The sequence below is a fragment of the Sphaeramia orbicularis genome, chromosome 9, assembly GCF_902148855.1.
Source record: "Sphaeramia orbicularis chromosome 9, fSphaOr1.1, whole genome shotgun sequence".
NCBI classification, from domain to species: domain Eukaryota; kingdom Metazoa; phylum Chordata; class Actinopteri; order Kurtiformes; family Apogonidae; genus Sphaeramia; species Sphaeramia orbicularis.
In genome coordinates this window covers 24956935-24979243 of record NC_043965.1, presented here as the reverse complement: position 1 = coordinate 24979243, position 22309 = coordinate 24956935, and the positions used below count along the sequence as shown (strand labels likewise).

At 35.2% G+C, this 22309-nt stretch overlaps 3 protein-coding genes across 3 annotated transcripts in view; 1 reads left to right on the top strand and 2 right to left on the bottom strand.

Annotated features, from left to right (window-relative positions):
- LOC115426197 (proprotein convertase subtilisin/kexin type 5-like) overlaps positions 1–4603 on the top strand; it is a 29175-nt gene extending 24572 nt beyond the window's left edge. The window contains exons 15-17 of the mRNA XM_030144203.1: positions 613–722; positions 908–1118; positions 3806–4603. Coding sequence (XP_030000063.1) covers positions 613–722; positions 908–1118; positions 3806–4227 — 743 coding nt within the window. The 3' untranslated portion in view covers positions 4228–4603. The remainder of the gene's footprint in view (positions 1–612; positions 723–907; positions 1119–3805) is intronic.
- Positions 4604–6294: 1691 nt separating this feature from the next.
- rfk (riboflavin kinase) lies at positions 6295–11603 on the bottom strand. The gene is made up of 4 exons (XM_030143448.1): positions 11034–11603; positions 9853–10004; positions 8900–9002; positions 6295–8751 (listed from the first exon to the last, which is right to left on the bottom strand). Exons 1-4 carry the CDS (start codon positions 11113–11115, stop codon positions 8579–8581), a joined length of 510 nt encoding a protein of 169 aa, XP_029999308.1. The 5' UTR covers positions 11116–11603; the 3' UTR covers positions 6295–8578.
- Positions 11604–13547: 1944 nt separating this feature from the next.
- Positions 13548–22309, bottom strand: part of LOC115425728 (uncharacterized) — a 37629-nt gene continuing 28867 nt past the window's right edge. Inside the window, exons 15-21 of the mRNA XM_030143447.1 lie at positions 21727–21826; positions 21285–21416; positions 19731–19817; positions 18437–18535; positions 17806–17847; positions 15714–15746; positions 13548–14777 (exon numbers count right to left, since the gene is read on the bottom strand). Coding sequence (XP_029999307.1) covers positions 14747–14777; positions 15714–15746; positions 17806–17847; positions 18437–18535; positions 19731–19817; positions 21285–21416; positions 21727–21826 — 524 coding nt within the window. The 3' untranslated portion in view covers positions 13548–14746. The remainder of the gene's footprint in view (positions 14778–15713; positions 15747–17805; positions 17848–18436; positions 18536–19730; positions 19818–21284; positions 21417–21726; positions 21827–22309) is intronic.

The window sequence follows — 22309 nt, the reverse complement described above, 5'->3', positions numbered from 1 at the left end:
TGTAAAAAAAAAAAAAAAGGAAATCCAAAAGGCTTTCGAAGCTATTAAATACTAATAAGTCTTCATCTAATTGTATTTATCCATTTTCTTTTTGTATTTCTTCGTTTTTCAGTCAATGACAGTAAGCTTGTCTGCATCCAAGTCCATATTTCTGATGCTAGAAAATATTAAACCTATCACTGCACATAATACATACATCATACTTCATGAAATATAAATATACTTCACACCAATACTCATATTCTTACATAAAACCTACACAAATACTACTGAACTTAGGGTTTTCTGAAATATTTAAATAAGAAAAAGATGATCATTGTAGCATTTTGACTGAATGTGGTTTAAAATGGACTTGAAAATGTCTTAAAAAAGCTTTAAATTCAGGATTCTGATTTGTGTGTTTACTCTATAAATTGTCAGTTAATCCTTCCACAACACAGACATTCAGTTTTACAGTCATACAGGAACAAACAAACCCGAAAACCTAGATTACTTAGTTACTCAAATATTTGCTGTGTCTCTGCTAATAATCCATCAGATGTATTGAGTTTTTATGTGAGCTCTCCTTTTCAGTCTTGTGATAATTTTAAATATCCTCGTCCTCTCTTCCAGGTATGGGTGCTCTTTCCTGTCTGACCTGTTATGAAGGGTATACATTTTCTGGATACAAGAGTGGCATCTGTATTTCCCAGTGTTTTGTTGGCTTCTACGCTGTTTCACAGGTGACAGGCCGATTGTTTATTGATACAAATTTACACTGATAACTTGGGTTTAAGTAGCCTTTCATATTTACTCTATAAAAATATATGTATGTATTAAATGTACATACTGTTTCAGATGGCAGTAAAATTTCTTGAGATGAAGCTGTTTTCCCATGTTTTGTTTCTGTTTTTCTCTATTGCTCCAGGATTCCAAGTCTCAGAGCACTAATCCAATCTGTAAGCCATGTGACCCGTCCTGCGTGGACTGTCTCGGACCCAGTAAGTGGAACTGCACAGTGTGTCCCGCCTCCCAGATCCTGACCGATGACGGCCGCTGCCTGAGCTGCTGTGGAAATGAGACACTTCGTGATGGTGAACTATTACCCTGGCACTGCTGCAAGTGCCACATCTCTGAAGGTAAAACAGACGCTGCACTGGAAACAAAACACCCACTGGTGACTTAGACCCCTGGTCATCCTCTAAAAGGCTCAACTCTTTATCATCATGTTATCTTTTTTTTTTTTCTTCATTTATTATATTTCAAATTATCAAACCTAACCACAAAACCTCACATCAAACTGGCAAAGAAGTGACCATCTTCCAGAAAACCCAAAAAGTTTTGACAAACTTCAAACACCTTGAAAAATTCATGTTTGTGAGTCAATACATTATACACAATTACCAGAATCAACACACAAACACTGACAAGAATAAAACACTTGTGACTTTTGCTTTTAATGTGTAATAATAAGAATAAGAATATAAACAAGAAGAAGAAGAACATAGTTCAATAAGAACTGATTGCTCTCATTTTGTCCATTTGACGAACTAATTAACATGGAAAATTTTTTTACAAAATAATCAACAAAATGAATAAACTAATGAACCAAATAATGATAGTGGATTAGATTTATACAGCGTTTTTCAAAGCACTCAAAATGCACCAATATTCATTCATACCACACACTGTGAACAAATGAACAAAAGTGAACAAAATGAACAAAACAATCAACACAATGAACTCAAAGATATTATAATAAACAAAATAATCAGCAAAATAAATAAAAGTGAACATGAATGAACTAATTTATCAACAAAATAATCACAAAAGTACAAAAATTTATAGAATATTTTTTCTTTTCTTTTTTAACCTAAAACCATCTGTGCTAAAAACATGGTCAACCAAAATTGGTCTGAACATTGGACTTCATGCATATCACATAATAAAACTAAATGTAAAGCAAAAAAAAAAAAGAAGTGTAACAGGCTTAGGCTTATAATTGAGCCAAGGGTGAATGAATGGAGAGTGTATGTGGTGTTTTAGATACGTTCTAAAGGCACACCACCAGACACTTTGCCCTTACTGCCTTAATGTTTTAACCTTAACCTGAACCCTGGGCAGACGTTCATGGGCCTTAGGTTTAGGATTCTCTGAACAGAGTGACTGTTAGATGTTAATGCTTATTCTCTGTAAACAGTGTGTGTTTGTGAGTAATCAGTCACATCCCTCTCAGGCCATTCTTCATTTGTAACAGCCGCTCTGTTTGATAGCTGTTAACTTACCACTGAGTAGACAGGACTTTCATTTTGTTGCCAACCTGGGGTTTCCAGTACATCTAACTGATGGGACACAAATTCTTGGAAGTCCTTGGCCTGTGGTTTTTCGACACAGGACTGGATTTCACTGACAACAAACCACCATTTTACTAACTAACTATGCTGTCCTCTGTGTACGTACAAATCAACTTCACAGTCAGATAAATGCCTTTGAAACATCATGACTCTGAAGACATTTTATTCCTCATCCACAGGTTTAAACTGGAACTTACGGAAACATTTTAGCATTCACAGAAACACATTAAAAATATTTAACTTCCATATTTCACATGAATTTTTACAATCTATTGAATTAGTTAACTTTTATAATTTATGCATTTTTATCTATTCCTTCATGGTATTTTTTAACTTCAAGATGTATTCTATAACATCAATGTTAACATAAATTTGGTGTTTATACATCTAAATGAACTTTTACTGAAATATCAAGTGTTGTCAATAAGAAGAGTAGCAGGATAAACTTTAATGCTTCAAATTTACAAAATGAACTTTTCCCCCAAGAATAAACTTATACAATCACACAGAGAGACAACATAAAACAAAACAGACCCACGATGCTGCCAGAGGTCTAAGATGTATGCAGATGTCACCAACTATAGTTATTATAGTTCAGTATAGACTTAGTGTAGTTTTATTTCAAGCATATAGAATCGTCAGATAACCAAGAACCATACAACATGATCAAACAAATTTTTTTCTCACTTATTATGAACCACAAAAATACAATCAAACATTACAGGCAATAGACAATATACAAAAAACAGCACAGTTATTGAAAGAGGGATTTAGTCCACCATACTATCAGGTCACTTACTTCCTGTTCGCTTAAATTGACCCCAGTGAAAGTGACACAACTTGAAACAATTTTTAGCAGACAAAATGAATTGTTTATCTTAATATGCAATATTTGTTTTGTTAATTTAGTTTTACTTACTGCTGCTTAAGGTTATTAAACTCTATTTATTTCTGCTTTTAGTTGGAACAGACAAAAATCTATCTATCTATCTATCTATCTATCTATCTATCTATCTATCTATCTATCTATCTATCTATCTATCTATCTATCTATCTATCTATCTATCTATCTATCTATCTATCTATCTATCTATCTATCTATCTATCTATCTATCTATCTAGTGCATATTATATTATAATTACTTTTTAGTATTATTTATTATTAGTAGTACTTTATTTATTTGTACTAGTACTTTCTAATGTGCAATTGCCTGTTTTTTCAGTACTATTTTCATAGCTATTGTTATTGGTATTTTCCTTTTCCTTTTTGTCTTGTAATTCTTGTTATATGTATACATTCGGTATTGTGCTGCTTCTGGAACCTTAATTTTCTGAGGGTTCTGTCCGAGGGAAAATAAAGTTCAATCTAACCTAACCTAACCTAACCTAACCTAACCTAATCTAATCTAATCTAATCTAATCTAATCTAATCTAATCTAATCTAATCTAATCTAATCTAATCTTCTTTCCAGAGGAGTGCTTCCTGGGGGAAAACTTTACACTGAGAGACGACTTTGAGGGACAGTTCAGCTCTGTCAGGGTCTTCGTCACCGTCTGTGTCCTCCTCATCATCTGTATAGGCGCAGGCGTCTTCGTTTTCCTCAACACTCGCCTGAAAACCATCATCCCAAACAAAACCAAAGCAGGAGGCTACGTGAAACTGGGCGCCAACGGTGTCGCCGCCTCACAGCCTCCTGCCACCTCCTCCTCTTCATTTGGGGATTACAGTGACCGAATCACTGCATGTGAAGATGATGAGGAGGAGGAGGATGAAGAGGATGATATTGTGTACATGGCACAAGATGGGACAGTGTATCGGAAGTTTAAATATGGGCTGTTGGATGATGAGGAGGTCGACCTGGAGTATGACGATGAGAGCTACTCCTACAGATGAAACGGACATGGACTGAATCAGTTATTTGCAATGTTGAAAACTACTTGAAAGAGAGTGGGATGAGCGGCGTTCAGCTGCAAAGACGTTGAAATAAGACAGTACATTCAGCAGGTGAAGAAGTTGGAACCAAGGACAGACTTAAACACAGCCTAAAACATTCCACAATCACAAAGCCATTGGAAACCTACCAGCCACTTATTAATCAGTACATTGATGAGGATATCGTGTGTTATTTGATTTTGTTTGGATTTCATTTGTGCAATAAATTAGTTTCTGTGTTAGTATAAGTATAAACATTCTGATAAATACCATAAATACTCATCTGTGTTTGTTGCATTTTAACCCTAAGACCTAAACAGCCGCACAAAATAAAAGCATTCACTAAAATGTTTAATAACTGTTGATCCACTAATCCTATCAATTCGTTTAATAATTCGGGTAAAATGCAGTTTCTCAGCTTTCCAGAGGCATCAGATGTGACCCATTTGGATGTTCAGAGACTCATAGTGAACATGGAAACAGTCATCCTCTGGAACACTGATTCATCAAAACCCATATACACTGTTGCCCATAAATTTGGAAAGTATTTTTTACCTCTTCTCATAAAATATCTGTGACAATGTGATTTATTCTTGATAGATGAAGTGGAACTGGGACTCGGTATGTAAGCATTGTACCAGGTCAGAGGTGATTACTGATGTATATAAATAGGAATAAAAAATGCGAATGTGTCTGAAAACAAAATTACAATTTTATTTTACGGGCAACAGTGTAGTTTGACAAATGACAGTGAGTATAGATTTTCATGCTCAGTTAATGATATATTTTGCCGAAAAAAGTCACTTTTTCTTCAGTTTTGTCTGTTTTGATATATCCTTTAACCCATAAAGACCCAAACAGCCACCAGTCACACAAACCATCTGTAGATATAAACGGTTTAATACCTGCTCATCCATTAATCCTATCAATCCATGTAAATAATCGGTGCAAAATACAGTTTGTCGTCTTTTTATGGTCATCAGATATGACCCATTTGGACGTTCAGCAGCTCCGTATGTACCATGAAAACACCGTCATCTTCTACAACACTGATTCACCAGAAAAATCCATGGAGTTTGATCAATGACAGTGGATGGAGACACTGGGTTTATGTTCAGTTAATGAGAGATTTTCACTGAAAAAGACACTTTTTCTTTAGTTTTCTCTGTTTTGATACAATAACCCTCAACTTTAATCTGTGCTTTAGTGAACATCTACATTATCAGTGAATTAAATATAGGAAAATTCATGATATTAACTGACAAAAATGCAAAATACAGAGGATAATATTAGAAGAATTGTTAATAAATTACTTAAGAAAGGTTACACATGGAGAAAAATTCATTTGGGAACTGCCACAAAAGTAGCACTGGGTCTTTATGAGTTAAATTTACCCTGGGCTTTTATGAACATCTATATTATCAGTAAATTAAATATAGGAAAATACCTGATTGTCAATGAAAAAAGGAAAAAGTACAGGATAGTATTAGAACAAATGGTGATACATCACTTAGGAAAGGTGAGATGTTGAGAAAATGTGTTTGGAAGTCACCAAAAAAACATTCGTAGGTCTTTAAGGGTTAATAACAGTAAACCGTAATAGATTCAGAATTTAAGCTTTTCCTTTTTTAGTCCATCTTGGTTTAATCAGCCTGTTTCATAAGGTAACTCATCCTTTTCCAATAATCTTCAATTTTTGATGTACAGTTCAGCCTATCTTGAAACTGTTGTGCTGTTTCTGAAAAATGTGACTTTTTTGCTTATTTTGTTGTTAATTTCAAAGGTCTACTGTTTTCAGTTTTATTAATCATGCCACACTACTGGTTTACATGTCTATACACTGAAGTTTTATGTTGTTGGTTTTTATTATTATTGTGTTATTATCAAACACTCATGTAACACAGTGGATTTTTGACTTCAAATTTACAAGTCATGAATATTTTATTATTATTCTGCTTCTCATGTACAAAATAACTACTGTTTCCATTACACCTGATAAATGGAAATGAAAAAAAGAATAAAAATGTATTTGGATTGAATAATTTATTGATTGAATGATATAAAACATATGAATGGATGAAAATATAAGGAGCGATGTTGAACTTTTACCTTTGACATGCAGTATGCCTGGTCCATGTGTTATCTCTAATCAATATTTACAATGAATCAGATAAAAATATATGATTTATGAAATTTTCCTGCTGAAAATCTCTCCCCAAAATGTCACAACACTTAACAAGATTGAAGACCCAGGACATCTGAGTTTATGGTGATGCTTCCCAACAGGTTTTTTTCTTTTTTTTTTGTGCACAGTAACTACAATGGATCATGTAGATGTACTTAGAATTAATCTGTTGGAGCAAAGACTAAACCACTTCAAGTAAAAATTTGCAGAAAACAGTGACCATTATAACCAGCAAAAACAGCTAAGACCATTATGATGAAGGATCGTAGCTACCATTGAATCGTCAACATTCATAAAAAGCAGTCCTAATTAGTTATCACTTTAATAATACAATACAGACTTAAAAGCTATGACTCGTGTTTCAATCATTTAAAATAATTATTTACAGGGGCTTCAAACATTTGTACATATTTGTATTATATGTTTAGCTGTCATTTTCTTCTTAAAACCACACTCATACACAAACTTGATAGAAACTCTAGATTTACTGTTTATTTTGGTTTTCTCCACAGTACTGAACAGACTTCTGCATCATCATTATCCTTTTACGTTTCAGTGGTTTCATTTGTTGCTCCTAAATCAGAACACTATAGAACAGGACCAGTGGACTTTATTCTCCTGTGTCTCAGCTCATCTATCAATGTTTTACTATCTGTAACAAACCCACCGACTGACAGACTACAGGTCTGACCATGAGGCACGCTGTAGTGACAAACATAACTGACACGCGAAAAAGGTTGTTTAGCTTTTTCGATTCACGTACGTGTTAGAGAAATATACGAGTCATGGATGGCTTGTGATGACATGTCCTGTAAGAAAACACCCAGGATATGTCTACCATTTCTTCTGTCTCTACATGTTTTCTGTCTTGTGGTGCCAGTTCGGGGCCAGAGCAGCCTGTTGCCCTTGGAGATATCAGGCCATAGGGTAGGCGGGAGATAAGTGCAAACGCGGTCACTGAACCCATGCGTCACTGTGTTTTGGGTATCTACGCCAATGGTGAACTTGATCGTCATTACGTTTGGACACTTGGACCAATAATTGTATTATCCATATTCTTTCATAAGAACTTAGACTTCCTGGTGTTAGTAAGTCAACTGCTGCATCTTGTTGTATGTACCTGGCTCCTTGCCACAAGTAAAGTCTTCTGATTCCAGAATCCAGCGACTCTGTCTTGATTCTTAGATGGTATCTCAGAATTTTTCTATCAGTATGAAATATCAAATATAAATGGCTGATGATGAAGACGATATAGTGTTGAGAGAGTAAACCTTAAATATAGGAGGTGAATTTTTGAAATACTGTAAATGCCTTACCATTAACAGATATTTACAATGGATTTTAATAAATAAATAAAAACATCTCTTCCGGTATTACTCTTTTACTGCATAAATCCTAAACAAATTTGATCTCTGGTTGACATTAAACAGGGCAGTATGTCCAGGACTTGTGTCACACTAGAGGAGAGGGACATTTTCTCAAAGGAGCAAAGATTAGCTTTCTAATTTTAATCTTGTTTTCATCAGAGATGCTTTGCATGTAGCTACACCATTGCATAAAAGCCCAGTGCAACCTATGTTTTTGTTACAGATAATAATGCCCAGACTTTCTCAGTAGCCACATCAGGTCAACAACAGAATGAATAACAATGCATTTCACCTCAGTTAAACAGGGTTCAGTTAGAGTTTGTGGTCTACTAGTGTCTTTCTTTATATACAGAATACTACAAATATCATGTATATTATAGTCACACCCATCTTGTTCTGCAATTTTCTATACATTAATATACACTTCACAATATCCTGTGGGACCAGTGGGCCCAAAGAGCGTCACACACAGTTTCAGTGTTAAAAGGCAACCTGATGTGAATATAGACAAATGAATATCATCTGTTATGGGACTGGCTCTGTCTGTAACAAACCTGAATGTGACGTAAAACTGCTTTGTACACAAAAACACAATGAAAGAAGAAAAGGAAAAATACAAATTAAAAAAAGACTGGTTGTCCGTGATTATATCCAAGTGTATGTAGCCATGGAGACGGTAGGAGAAGCGTGCATTTTAATAAGTACGTGATAGAGACCTGCGTGTTGAATGGCGTGTGTGTAAAGCAGTCACATCCAGCTGTCAGTGTCCGTTCATTATAGTCTGTGACACGGATGTGGTGGTGGGAGGCAGAGCTGAAGACCCGTTGGGGGTGCCGGTGAAGAAGTTGTCGTCTCTCAGTTTGCGATGTTCGGGGAGCTCCAGCTTTGTCTTGGCCTCCTCGATGTCGTTGTTGATGGCTGCGATGAGGGCCTCTGTGGAAAAAAAAAAAAAAAGCAAATAAAGGGGTGAAGAAGGAGAAGGCCAAGAGAGTGTACAAAGGAAGAATATCAGAGAATAGCAAAGTGAGATCCACAAAAAGAAACCTATTGTGGGTGTTTTTGGGTGAGAAAGGTGACGTACCAAGGGAGTCGAAGCTTCTCTCTGGACGGATGTAGCCCACCATGACAACACTTAACGTGTCTCCATAAAAGTCCTCTTTGAAAGTGTGAATCACATGAGTCTCCTAGAAACCAAAAACATATTTAGAGTCTAAACCTGTGTCTAAAATCAATAATTAAAACAAGACAAGGACATAAAAACATCACTACAAGTGGTTTAGCTTCACTGACAAGTAGGGGTGTTGGTTTCCACTCTGATGAATTTATCTGAATTTTTGAAACATACTTATTTCTACCCCACAGATTTAACTCTGTCTAATGGTAGCAATGTTTTGTCTGTCACTTAAGCAAACACTGGCTTCCTGAAACTTCCACTGACACAAACAGCAAATCCACACCTGTGCTGGCTGTCCTTTTTTGTATTGATTAGACATAACAAAGTGAAACCCATAAAACTGCCTTCAGCATTTTGTTGGAGACGTTAGAAATTTTCAGTTTAACAGAGGTTTCATCAAAGAAAGTCATGTGAAGATCTTTCCAATATGATAGGCAGTCATAAGTCAAAACCAAAAATATCATGCCCTGTATTTCTGGGAAGTTCCCCACAAAAATTGATCAGTTCACTGGAGTCTCTTTATTCATGTTTCTGTGGTGTATGGTATTTTGTGGTGGTTACAATAAATTCATTTCTTTCCACATCTTTCTGCACTATCTGGAATGTTTCGCCATGGAGGAAGTGATACACGTGACATTTTCAAAGCAGAAAATTTTCAACGCTAACAAGGATCTTTCTTTTTTAACAAACTACTGCTTTGTTACTGACTATGGCATTTCATTTCAGTACTTCATCCGTAAAATAGTGAAACTCAGATTTTAAGAAACATAAATGACTACAATACATATGTCATTGATAAATAGATGCAAACAGCTTGAATAAAAAAGCATACGATCAACTCAAAAGATAAATTTGCTGACCATAGATTTCTTTGTATTTTTGTAATAAGGGTTCCAGCCGATGCTCATCACCATTTTGTGGACATCACCGTTACCCACGCAGGCCCAGCCATAATAGATCCCAGTGCTGATATCTGCTGGAAGGTTGTCCACCACTGAGTCTGGGAAGTTAGCTGGAATGGGGATAAAGACAAGGAGGAAGTGTAAAGATAAGAAAATGAAAATTAAAAAAAAAAAAAAAAAGTATGGAAAAGGCTGGCGTGTTTGTTGTTCTCTATACATCTCATATCATGTCCCCCATGGTGGCGGTTGAAAATGTGTGTCTGTGCTAGTCTTTTTAGTTAAGGGGATTTTAACTCTCGTCTACAGTCAAACATACGTTGTTCTGAAAAAACAAGTCGGTTCAGTCTGTCTGTTCTGAACACATAAGTGCAATATGGTGGTCTCCATGAAAAAGGACCTGCTCCCACTGTAGATATAAATGACTAATGTAACACACTATCTTTCATTATATTTTCAGGGGATTCTAAATTAAAGAAAGCATAAATATCAATTCTATACCCCTTCAACAACTAATATAACAGATTTATCTTTTATTATATTTTCAGGGGATTCAAAATTAAAGAAAGCATAAAAATCAATATTATACCCCTTCAACTTCAATATACAGTGAACCTTTAACCAAGACTATGAACCCAGTTTGAAAAAGATAAAATACATTTGATGAAACGTGAACAGAGTACTTAAATTTTCTTTTATTTTTTCAAGATTTCATCCACAAAATGGCCTCCATGTTCACTTTGAAATTCCAGATCAGTATTAGGACGTTGTTTTTATTGTCAGTATTACTCTAAACAATAATGTCAGGTAAAAAAAAAAAAAAAAAAAACCTTTCCATGTTTCTATGATGGATTATGTAAACCGGTGTTACTACACTAACATCACATCATTATTTCGCCATTTGTCAAGTTCCATTACTCAATCATTATTTACCGCAGTCTAACAGAAAAGATATCGACAATTATTCTCATTCACAGTTGTTAAAGGCAGGTATACCAAAACAGTGCCGGTATTACTTCACTTATCACTGGCCTTGGGTCAATACAACACCCACTGAGTGACTGATCTAACCATGCAGTAGATACATGTATCCACCGGTTCCTGAAAAGCTAACACAGAGTACAGGCAGATGGTTAACTCACCGGTGGGTATGCCCAGTTCCTTGCTTCCTCTCCCGAAGCCTCTGATGACCTCTCCTCGGCAGAAGTACGGCAGGCTCTTCATGCCTGTTGACCGTTACCCGATCGGTATCTTTGATAACGTTATGGAATGACCTCGAACGACACAAGGAAGTCGAACCAGCTAACAAGACAGCACTGTTGGCGGCGAGTACCTTTGTGGCACACTGGTCTCTAACCCGTTTGGAGGTCAAAGTTTACAGATGAGTTTACTTAACTGTTTCGTCACCGACCTGGACGGCTAGCTTCAGTTATATGAACACTAACGTCATGAACTAAACAACGATGGTAGAAGTATACCTGCTATGCTAGCTAAGCTAACTGCTAAGAAGTTAACTTCACGCACTGTGTTCCTCAAACCGTATTTTTCAGAGGTGTTTGTTGGACAGTACCGGACAACCGCCTCTCCTGGCCGTCATTGAGCTCCTCTTAAACTATGATGATAAAAATGAGGCTCCGGTGCTCACGGAGAGCCGGCGATTACATGTGTAGTCCACATCTGCGTTACTGACTGCGTAACGTTCTGTCTGACGTCACACATCATGTGACCAAAGGGGGTCGAGGGACAATTGTTGCCTTCAGGTGCCATAGAAAATACAAGAATTCAATACGAGACGTTCATGGACAAAAAGAAACATGTACAGCAACTGTTTTTTTTTAGCGTACGTGTTTAAAGCATAGGTCAAAAGTGAAATATACAACGATATTAAGACTGATACTCGTAGTTCATTATTTCAATTACAACTCTCATCATTTGCATCCCATTATTTTCGCATAAGTGTGTAATTTAGCCGGGATTTGCAATTTGTTTAAGGAAAAACAGTCTGAATTGTCTTAATTTGTAATATATATCAAATACTTTACATCACATCCCAAATATTTATGCTCGCCAAAGAAATACAAAGAGTCTGTGGCAACACCGATGACAATTTTAACAAAAAACAAAAACAAAAAACAAAACAAAACAAAACAAAAAACGTTTAACAGAATTCCAGACAGTTAATCAAATCACATGTTGTACACACTAAATAATTATTTAATACATCATTATTGTTGTTGTTGTTGTTGTTGTTATTATTATTATTATTATTATTATTATTATTATTGTTAGTAGTAGTAGTAGTAGTAGTAGTTGTAGTAGTAGTAATAGTAGTAGTAGTAGTTGTAGTAATACGAGTTACAATTCTCTCAGAGTAACCTAAGTAAAAAAAAAAAAAAGAATAGTGGCCTTAACTATAAGCTTTGTAAAACATCCCCATATTAACTGTCTAAAACTTTCTGAGAACTGAAAAACACACAGTTAACTCAATCATGTGTTATTTCTCATAGAGGACTGAAGTAAATCTATATCTATATAATTATTATATATCTATAATCAATATATCAAAAGCGTGAAATTTTTTGTATTTATTTCAAAATAAGAAATAAAAAGGTATTACAAGGAAAAAGTGGTGACATGACTGCAGGAGACTACCTCTTACAAATGTCATGTTTTTAAATTATACATTTTGTTTTTATGTGTCAAATTCACAGCTCAAGATTGTGTAATTGTTCAAATAATACACTGTTCTAGTCTAACCTTTTGATAAACTGTATCTGTTATGGTAGAATGGCTCTATATAAGCCGCTATATATGCAGAATGATCCTCTGGTTTGTGTGTGTTTGTTGGTGGTGGGGTATAGAATTTAGGAAAAATTACAATCAAATGTATCATGTCATCTGTTGTATGAATGATTTTTATACCATAATATAAAGCTACAAAATGAGTTAAATGCAAATTAAGACATAATAAAGTAGAGTTATTTGGCAGGTTTTTGTTGTATGCAGCATAATTTTCCTGAGGAATTTGTTCACTATCAGGTATTTTCAGGAAATTCTCAAAATTCTTTAGAGGCAGAAAAGGACAGATTTACACTTAGCTTAATTTGTGGCAGCCTTTCAATCTATAAAACCTGATTGTCATTCAGAGGAGTTTTATAAGTACTCATAAAAAAAGGAACGATATCAGCACATATTTAATTCATTTTTTTCATACACAACGTGCATGTCAATATTGAATCCATAGAGGTGTCAGTCTTCTGTGCCAACAGGGCCATGATGCATGACTGTTTTCATGTTCATCCAGGCTGTGGTTTATTTTTCCTGGTCACAGGTACAGGCTGATTTCAACTATACTGCTGGTCTTTACAATGTGCAAAACAGAAACATGTAATCAATGTTGTCACTGTGGCCTGGATTTATCTGTCAAACCAACCTGGAAATGTTAGAAGGCACTGAGGGTGACATCACATCACTGATCATTGGAAGTAATGGTCCCAAATGACTCATTTATTTTGACAAGGGTTAAGGTTATGTAAATGTTAAAATTAAACAATTAAAAGTAAACAGCTAACTTTGATTCAGTTTTATAAAACCAGTAATCTATTTTGGTCAGTGTTTCTATGTGGTGTATCACATACTTCTAAAAAGACAACCACTGAGGAGAGCACAAGTTTAATGGTATTTTACATATTTTACAACAAAGACTACACTGCAAGCCACAAACAAATATATACAGTACAAATACAATGAAAAGCAAACAAATGACACTCTTGCACTGTAGGCACTCTCTGTACTGTATCTCTACAAACATCAGCAAGCATACAATAATTATTCTTCTGCATCACAATCAACCTCCTCCATTCTTTCCCACCTTTATACACACACGCAGCACACACAAACAAATCTGCTTGTCTATTTAATCCAAGACAAAAATTACATAGGTACATACGACTGCTTTTGGTGTGAACTGTAGCAAATGAAGGCATGCAACAGGTTACTGCAGATACTGGTAACCGCTGTTATGATACGATTAATAAATGTCATCGCAAGTATTTTCATAGTGATACACAGTGTTAGTAGAATAGCCCAATTATAGCATTTTGACCGAATGAAGTGTCAACTGAGACGAGGTCAAAACTTAAAAACAAAATCCCTCTTTCATAGGGGCTTTGTTTATCACGATAAAACAATTTAACAACATGTTTTTTCATGCTATCACAAACTCAATAGACACAATTTACTAAAAGATACTGCACAGTGATGTTTTGTTGGCGTGGATATTTTTGCAAATGCTGACTAACTAAAATGAAATAGCTTATTTTCTTAAATTACTCTGCATTGAGAGATATGGAGCAACATCCCATTTGTCCACAGAACCAGTGTTTATTTGTGAGCAGATGGGAAGTAATGCAACTTCCACTTGTTTACAAAAGGTGCAGCTGGCGACTGACAGCGTCGATTAATGCATGGATGTAAGAAAGACGGCTTGTAAATCATCCCAATAATACAGTATCCAAAGATTGTTCTTCAAATTAAAGATACAGTCAAAGAAAAGAAAATTACTGAAAGGAGAACAGTGTTGTGTAAAGTACAGAATAAAGCATCTTCTTCTCATCACAGTGCTTATCTCACTCCCACTGTATATTCAATACAGGATTGTGTTCAGCAATCTCAGGTTAGCGCCTTTCCTTAAAAATCTTCCTCTGTTCTATATCTTCCTCCTTCCTTGGCAGTTGTTATAACAACAATGTGCCTTACACATCATGCTACAGGTTTGCTGATTTTCATTTATGCTGTGATCAAGTGCAGCATAATGTAGGGAAACAATAAGTTGCTGTCAGGTGTCTTGCAGTCGTCAAACAACTGAGCTCCCCTTCCTGTCGGCTCTGGATGAAATAACAGAGGGAGAGAAAAGATAGATATGAAGTGATTATATTAATACATCTTTTTAGGCATTGGAATTAAACCTTTAATGCAACATCAATTCCTTTTCACTGTGAGTGAGGAGTGAGAATTAAAAACACAATTTAGATGACAAACCATAAACCATAAAGTGATCTATATGGCAAATAAAGACACATTTCCAAAGGGGAAATCAGTCATCACAGCAGCCAAACACAGTACATTTACACCAGAGTTTGTGAAAATTAACAGTGTTTCTGTGTCTCATTACCAGCCTCTGTTTTATCAAGACAATCATTTCTGTGAATATAACTGCAGTGGGACAAGAGATACAGCAGGTAAATTAAAAAGCCAAGTACCAACTGCAAAAAAGCATTTGTTTAGCAACTATTGGTCTGTTCCAAAACACACACTAGAGCACAGAAAATGGCCTATTGTCCAAATAATATGAACTCATCAGAAGCATCAGGTGGTTATATTGTTACATCCTATTTCTGCTCTAATTATTAGTAATCCTTAATTTCTGATTCATTAAAAAAATCACTAGTACAGAAGGAGCTTTTATTTTTCATATTAAAAAAAAAAGTGGCTAATATCACACTTTTCACTTTATTTTGACTCTTCTCAGCTTTGGAAAAACCTCTGTGAGGACATGTGGACACACAAAAAGCAAGAAGTTGTGAGGATTAAGAACATGTCAAAATGCTTTTTTTGTTTCTCTGCAGAACAGTGTATTGTGTAATTTTTGTGAAGTGCATCATGACAGAACAAATCTGTATAAAGTGAATTTTCCCTTCATGCTGTTTTACACAATTAGAATCATCTCTTTTCATGCAAACTATCAGGTCCTTTAAATATTCTTTCTCTTCTAGTCTCTTTTAATTTCATGTCCTGAGGGAGGATAATGATTCACCACTTACTTATCTGCTGTGTCCTGCAACTCAGTATCCAGCCTGGTTAAGCATTGGATTGGAGAGCAGAGTGTGAGGGTTAGTGTGAGTTACAGACAATATTATAGTCAGTAAGTGACCATGTTGTCAGTACACATGCAGTATTTGGGGATTAGTAGTAGCCTATCCATGTTGCCATAGGAGGGTAAACAGAGGGTAACAAGTTAAAAAAAAAAAAAAAAAAAAAATCAGTGCTCTGAGTTTTTCAGGTCAAAGGAGTTAGGCTGCAGATACACTGTGAAGCACAGGATGCAATAAATGTCTTACAAGGACAGAAGATAAGAGAGGTAAATATTTCATCTTTAAACAGGTTTTACAAGCACTAGGTCAAGGTAAAATAGTTTTCAGACTCAACACACACTCAGTGGCATATAGCATTCAGATATGGGAAATACAAGACATGCCCCACTGATAAAGAAAAGAATAAAAATTAAAAAACCACAAGCACCAATTTTCCACAGTCCTATCTCTGCTCTGTGAGAATGTAATAGACTTGTATAAGGTTTACATTTTGTATACTCTCTAACTAAACAACTGGGTGTATTTTAACTATTAAGACTACAGGTGGGAAGGACTCACAAAGTGGTACTATTATGATATGTTAAGCCAAGTCCTGTGTCCTTTGGGAAATCGCTTCAGAAAAAGTATGGATACGTTTTTAATATCGATCGAATTATGCCATCAGCTTCACATATGATGTTTGTCTTTTAAAATGTGATTTTCTGAGTCAGTAAAGTCACAGTTTGTTATTAAAGATAGTTAAGCAACATTTAGTTTAATGTAAAAAAGGTCACTAAACTGCAACAAAAACGGCTGTAATCTTGACACATTTAACCTAAATTGTTGAGAAAAACTGGTGAAATTCACTATAGTCTGAAAGCATTGAACCTGTAAAGACTCTGAAGAAAGACACTCATAATCATGTCACTTTATGCGACTTTGGGATGTGTGATCTTTCTATTGACATATTTTCACAGTCTGATACTGTCGTCAGTAAGCACAACTTTCTTGCCTTGCAAAATTATCTAAAAAATTGACAAACATCATATGTGTAAATGATACTAGTTCCAATGGGATAAAAAAAATTATTTGCCTCACCACAATGACTATGGTAAATTTTTTTCTGAAAATTATGTCCCATGGATCACAACCATAAGGGGAGGGTCTTTGCCTGTTTATACTGATATTCTGTCATACTGTTACACTGGAAGACAATCATTTTCTATGCATCATGGTATTTGTGTTTGTGCTGCTGAAGAACAAAAAATTTCCCTCAAAAGGTTAAAAGCAGGAACTATAGTATTATTCACTGTATTGAGGTGATAGTTTCACATAATTTGACAAATGAGTTGAAATGATGTACAAAAAAGTGCATAGGGTACACGTTTTTCATGTTATTGAGCACCGTCAGTGCAGAAAATAATGATGGTGATGAGTCAAATTAGCAGAGGAATCTGTTTGGAGTGGCTGCATGTTTTTATACAAATATTAATATATGGTGCCAGTACAACATATTATATTGTGCAGTACAGTATATGTATTCCTGTATTGATATCTTGTCCAAGTACTGATTAAAACTAATGCACAATGCACTTTAATGTGTTTACACTGAGTGAATATGCTGCTGAAAGTCACTAGGGAGTCCAGTTTGTGCAGTCCATTAAAATCCTGAAAGCTTTTATACCACTATTACACTAACAGTTTAGAGAATAACAGAAACTACCGCACAGTGTTACTGGTGTGTATATCTTGTGTGAGTATGTACATATAAAAGGTGTCTATGTGTGTCTGATTCTGTTTCTTAGAGCAAACTATGTTAGGGTATGTACACTATATATGGTATTTATACAAATTTCCACTAAAACATACAGACAAAAGGTGAACTGAACCGGTTTAAAGGAAAAGCCACATCACAGACTGAAACACATCTATATCTGCCTCATATTGGACTGAATAAGGAGACAGCCAAAGGTCAGTTAGTTCCAGGAAGAGGAAAGTCATACTAGCATACAAGGATTTTTCCACAACCAACTCATCAGTACAAGCATGTTAGTCGATTTACCTCATACATGCAAATTTGTGTAAACACTTCTCCTCGTCATACCTTGGGACAGAGTGAGAGACGTATGAGCATGCCCTTTTTAGGCACTTTTGTCTCGAAATTAATGTATATTTCAGAATCAGGAATATGTTTATTGCCAAGTAGGTTTTCCAATACAAGTGTTTTGCCTTTATAGTGTGAAATGTGCAAGGTAAGAAAAAGGAAACTGAAAAAAGTACCACAAAGTCAAAGATAAAAACAGAAAAAATATGAGTATAAATGTGTCTGGCTCTCTAATAGCAGACCATTGGCTCTAACCTCATAGTTACAGATACATGTTATGCCTGCAGACATATATATACATATAGTTCATGTTGAGTGACTTTCCCCCAGTTAATAGACACAGGTTCTATAGACACAAAAAACAAGTTTTAAAAGTCAATAGTAGAACTGAAGTGAGTAAAAACAGTCAAGGTGTTTCATGATGTAAGATAGTTGGTGTGTTACTCTTTTTAATCATAATAGCAGGTAGTTATGTTAAAATAAATAAAAATGATAAACACTGTTTACGTTTCGCTGTAGGCTTTCAAATAAAAATAAAAACATTACAATAAAGTATAGGTTCAGATATTACAGACTGATAGAGACTCACTTGATGATGCTGTCTGGAATGTGGACGTACTCCATTGGGATGATTTCTCCCAGCTCTTGTAGACTATTGACATACTTGATCTTACTGCTGAACTTGGAACTGTTGAAATCACACAATGTTTGAGTTCAGAATGTTTTCTGACTGACAGCATCATTAAACAATGTACTGTAAATCACATGAATACGTACACTTAGTAGAATCTTTCAGATAAACAGTACTGTGCAAGAGTCCCAGTCCAACATTAGGTTTGTTGGTTTAAGTAAAGTTTTAATGACCATATATTTGCATTTCTCAATATCTGTATCTGTACTATCTGTATCTGTATATCTGTAAGATCCAATCTATATGTGAAGTATGTACAGCAGGAAAAACAATGGTTTAAGGGACAAAAACAGCTTCTATAAAGCAAAGTGATAGTATTAATGAGACTCTGAGTGACTCTTTAGTGTCTTTAACTTTTTTTTCTGTCAGTAGGAAATTTATTGCATTAATTTTGTGATGTTTTATACCATCTTTCATTCAACACATGTCAGATATTTGTAATTGTTGGTGTTCTTGTCATAATGACAAGGATCACACTAAATATCAACTTTAACCCCATAACGCCAAATGTATCATATTTGATACATGAGTTTTAAAGACCCCTACATGATCAGTGTGATATTTTTTTTCTTGAAAAACCTGACGTATACAATTAGATACATGCAATACATGGATAATCCACCAGGGGGAGGAATTCGTTCACCAGAGGTCTTTACGGTGACACTACAAGACTGTCATTAATGAGGAAGGAGGCAGAACTTTGCCAATCTTGAAAAGGAATTTCCAATTTGTTAGACATGTTTGTGTTATATTATGTTTTTGTTTGTTCAAAAATAATAACATTTGAGCATTGAGACCCGATGTATCAAATATGACACAAAATTGAAACTCATACATGGAAATTGATATTTGAAAAAAAAATTTTTGGGTTGTTCAGAAGGACCAATAAAGGCTCCAGTTTCAAAGAACTGGAATTTTCTGTCAATGATTTAATGGTTCAGGCTTTACAGGGTTAAACTTTAAAACCCATTTAGCTCATTTTTTGTGTCTTTTAAAGCTATGTACATGTTTCCTGCATGTTCTTGTTGTATCTGAAGAAAAGAGAATGAGGAATAAATATGTTTGCCCATTTCAGCCCTGCACAAATAACAAAGCTAAAGGTGAATTAAATTAAGACTGTGAATTAAGACTTTTGCACAGTACGGTTCATCCTATACTGCAGAGTAAGGCCATATAAATGCAATGTTGACACCTTATAAAAGGTCTGGTGATTCCTAGCAATGTCCGTATGAACCAGGAAGGATGGACAATGATAAACATCTTAAGATTTTTCTTGAGTCTGTGGGATAAAAAAAAAGGAAAAGAGAGGTCAAACGATTATTTATGAACACATTAATTAAAAACTTCAGTAATAAGGTTATTCTGTTCACTACAGTATATCTGCAGGCAAGAGAAAAATACACATATACAAGAGTTGAATAACATAGGGTTCTACTACTTAACTTTAAGACTTTTAAAGACCTTTTTAAGACTACTTAGAACAGAATTTAATGCCCATTTCACAGCCATAGTGACAAAAATTTGTGACTCCGAGAATTTAGGAAAATTTATTTATTTACTCCAACGCCTTGATTCCCACTGTTCCAAGTCACTTTTCATTAGGTGCTGCAAAGTTAGCCATAACTTGTTCCTAATTTCAGTATGAATTGTCAACTTGGGCCAGGTGAAACTGAGTCAACTAATGCTACTTTCTTTGCAGCTTGGACATTTAACTGACACATTTAAATACAACACAGCAAACAAGTTTATGTCAACATAACTTAAGACCTACCATATCACATTTAATACCTTTTAAAGACTTTTTAAGGTATGAAATGCAGATTTGGAAATTTAAGACTTAAGACTTTGTAAGACCCCACGGGAACCCTGATAACAATGGTTTGCTGAGCTCAGGTTTTTTTAACACTAAATTCTTTATGTTGAGGAAATAAAAATAACAATTGTAAGGAAAAAAATGTTTGTCATGTCAATTACATATATTCATTCATTCATTCATTTTCTGAACCCGCTTTATCCTCACTAGGGTCACGGGGGTCGCTTGGAGCCTATCCCAGCTACATTGGGGCGAAGGTGGGGTACACCCTGGACAAGTCGCCAGTTCATCGCAGGGCTGACATATAGAGACAAACAATCACTCTCACATTCACACCTATGGGCAATTTAGATTAACCAATTAACCTATTAGTGCATGTCTTTGGATGGTGGGAGGAAGCCGGAGTACCCGGAGAGAACCCACGCAGACACGGGGAGAACATGCAAACTCCACACAGAAAGGTCCCACCCCCCGTCAATTACATATATAATAATAATAATAATAATAATAATAATAATAATAATCACATTAACTCAGTTGTATTAAATTTTCACTACATCAGGGCCGTGTCTGAAACAAATCTTTGCTGTTGTATAATGCAACATTATTTGAACTATGAAATGTATGCACTAATGTACAGTAATGTCCTCCAACATCCTCACAGTGGAACAAAAAAGATACTGTCCACCACAAAAAGACTACTTTCAATCTGCACATACACACGACAATCCCACAATGCAATGCCACAAGCTATAGAAACAACAGTTACAGTTGTGCAACAGCAAACTCACCCATATGAAAATTAGAGTTAATAAGTCAAATAAATTTTACTGACTACTCTATAGAGAATGAACTATTGTGTGTCCATATGTTTACAGGAGCTTGTGTACATATGTTAGATATGTATAGGTTACAGTTTTTTGTGAATCCTACCTTCTGTCTATCATTTGGTAACACTTTTTCATCCAGGTAAAGCCAGGCATCCGTCTACGAGGTGTCGCACCGTTTAAGTAAACAATCATATAATCTTCAGCCACCATCAGCTCTAATGTACTTATGACATACCTGAACATACGCAGAAAAGAGAAAACAGTGTATGAGTCTGTTTATTCATGAAGGCCAACAAATCCATGTTCTCAAAGGAATGCAATAAATAATTCATTGTGTTTAATTCATGCATGTTTGTCAGATATTTATGTTATTCCTGCCAGTAATAATTAGAGTGGAACCAAAGAAAATATATTACACTGTCAAAAATATGTGGACACACTGTAATTTCATATTATTTCCTGGTTTGGATTATTTGTGTCTTTGAAACCGCAGCATTTGTACTTTTTTCTACATACTTCTGTAAATGTAGTGTAATTTTACTCACAGAAACAGGTTTTCCATAACATAATTGTAATTTTCACAGTCACTGTCAGGTAGGAAACAAGCTGCAAACACGATGATGGCATTCTGTTCAGCATAATATCCTGAAAACAAAAACACAAAGAATACACGGAATACAGTAGTGTACAAATCAGAGGACATGTTAGGTGTTTCACTGGGAGCTGCATCATCTTCACTTCTCCACCTTTCATTTACATCGGTTAAAGCAGAGCAGAGAAACTGTTCTGTAAAACTAATGGGATGTACTTTTTTTTTTTTTTTACTTAAAACAGACCACATTTTTTTGATTTACATGATATTAAATCTATTTACAGATTGGAACTGATCTTTGTAAATAACCCCTCTGATACTGAATAATCACAACACGACTCTGGACAACAATATTAACAATTGCTTTGAACATGTTCAAAATAAATCATACACAATGGAGTAACACCCAGTACAAAGACCTGAAAAAGTGAATTACATACTATCATTCCTTTATGTAATGTTTGCAAATAGAAAAATGGTAACACTGTGGTTGAGAGTGAAGAGAGCCACACGCAAATACATTAAAACAGAACTCA

What these genes read in the sequence shown, in the direction of transcription:
- rfk (XM_030143448.1), bottom strand. Translation starts at nt 11,115, where the DNA reads ATGAAGAGCCTGCCGTACTTCTGCCGAGGAGAGGTCATCAGAGGCTTC. An exon ending in AAAATACAAAGAAATCTATG is followed by an intron (nt 9,003 to 9,852) that starts GTCAGCAAATTT and finishes TTTGGTTTCTAG; the next exon opens with GAGACTCATGTGATTCACAC. An exon ending in GAGAAGCTTCGACTCCCTTG is followed by an intron (nt 8,752 to 8,899) that starts GTACGTCACCTT and finishes TTTTTTCCACAG; the next exon opens with AGGCCCTCATCGCAGCCATC.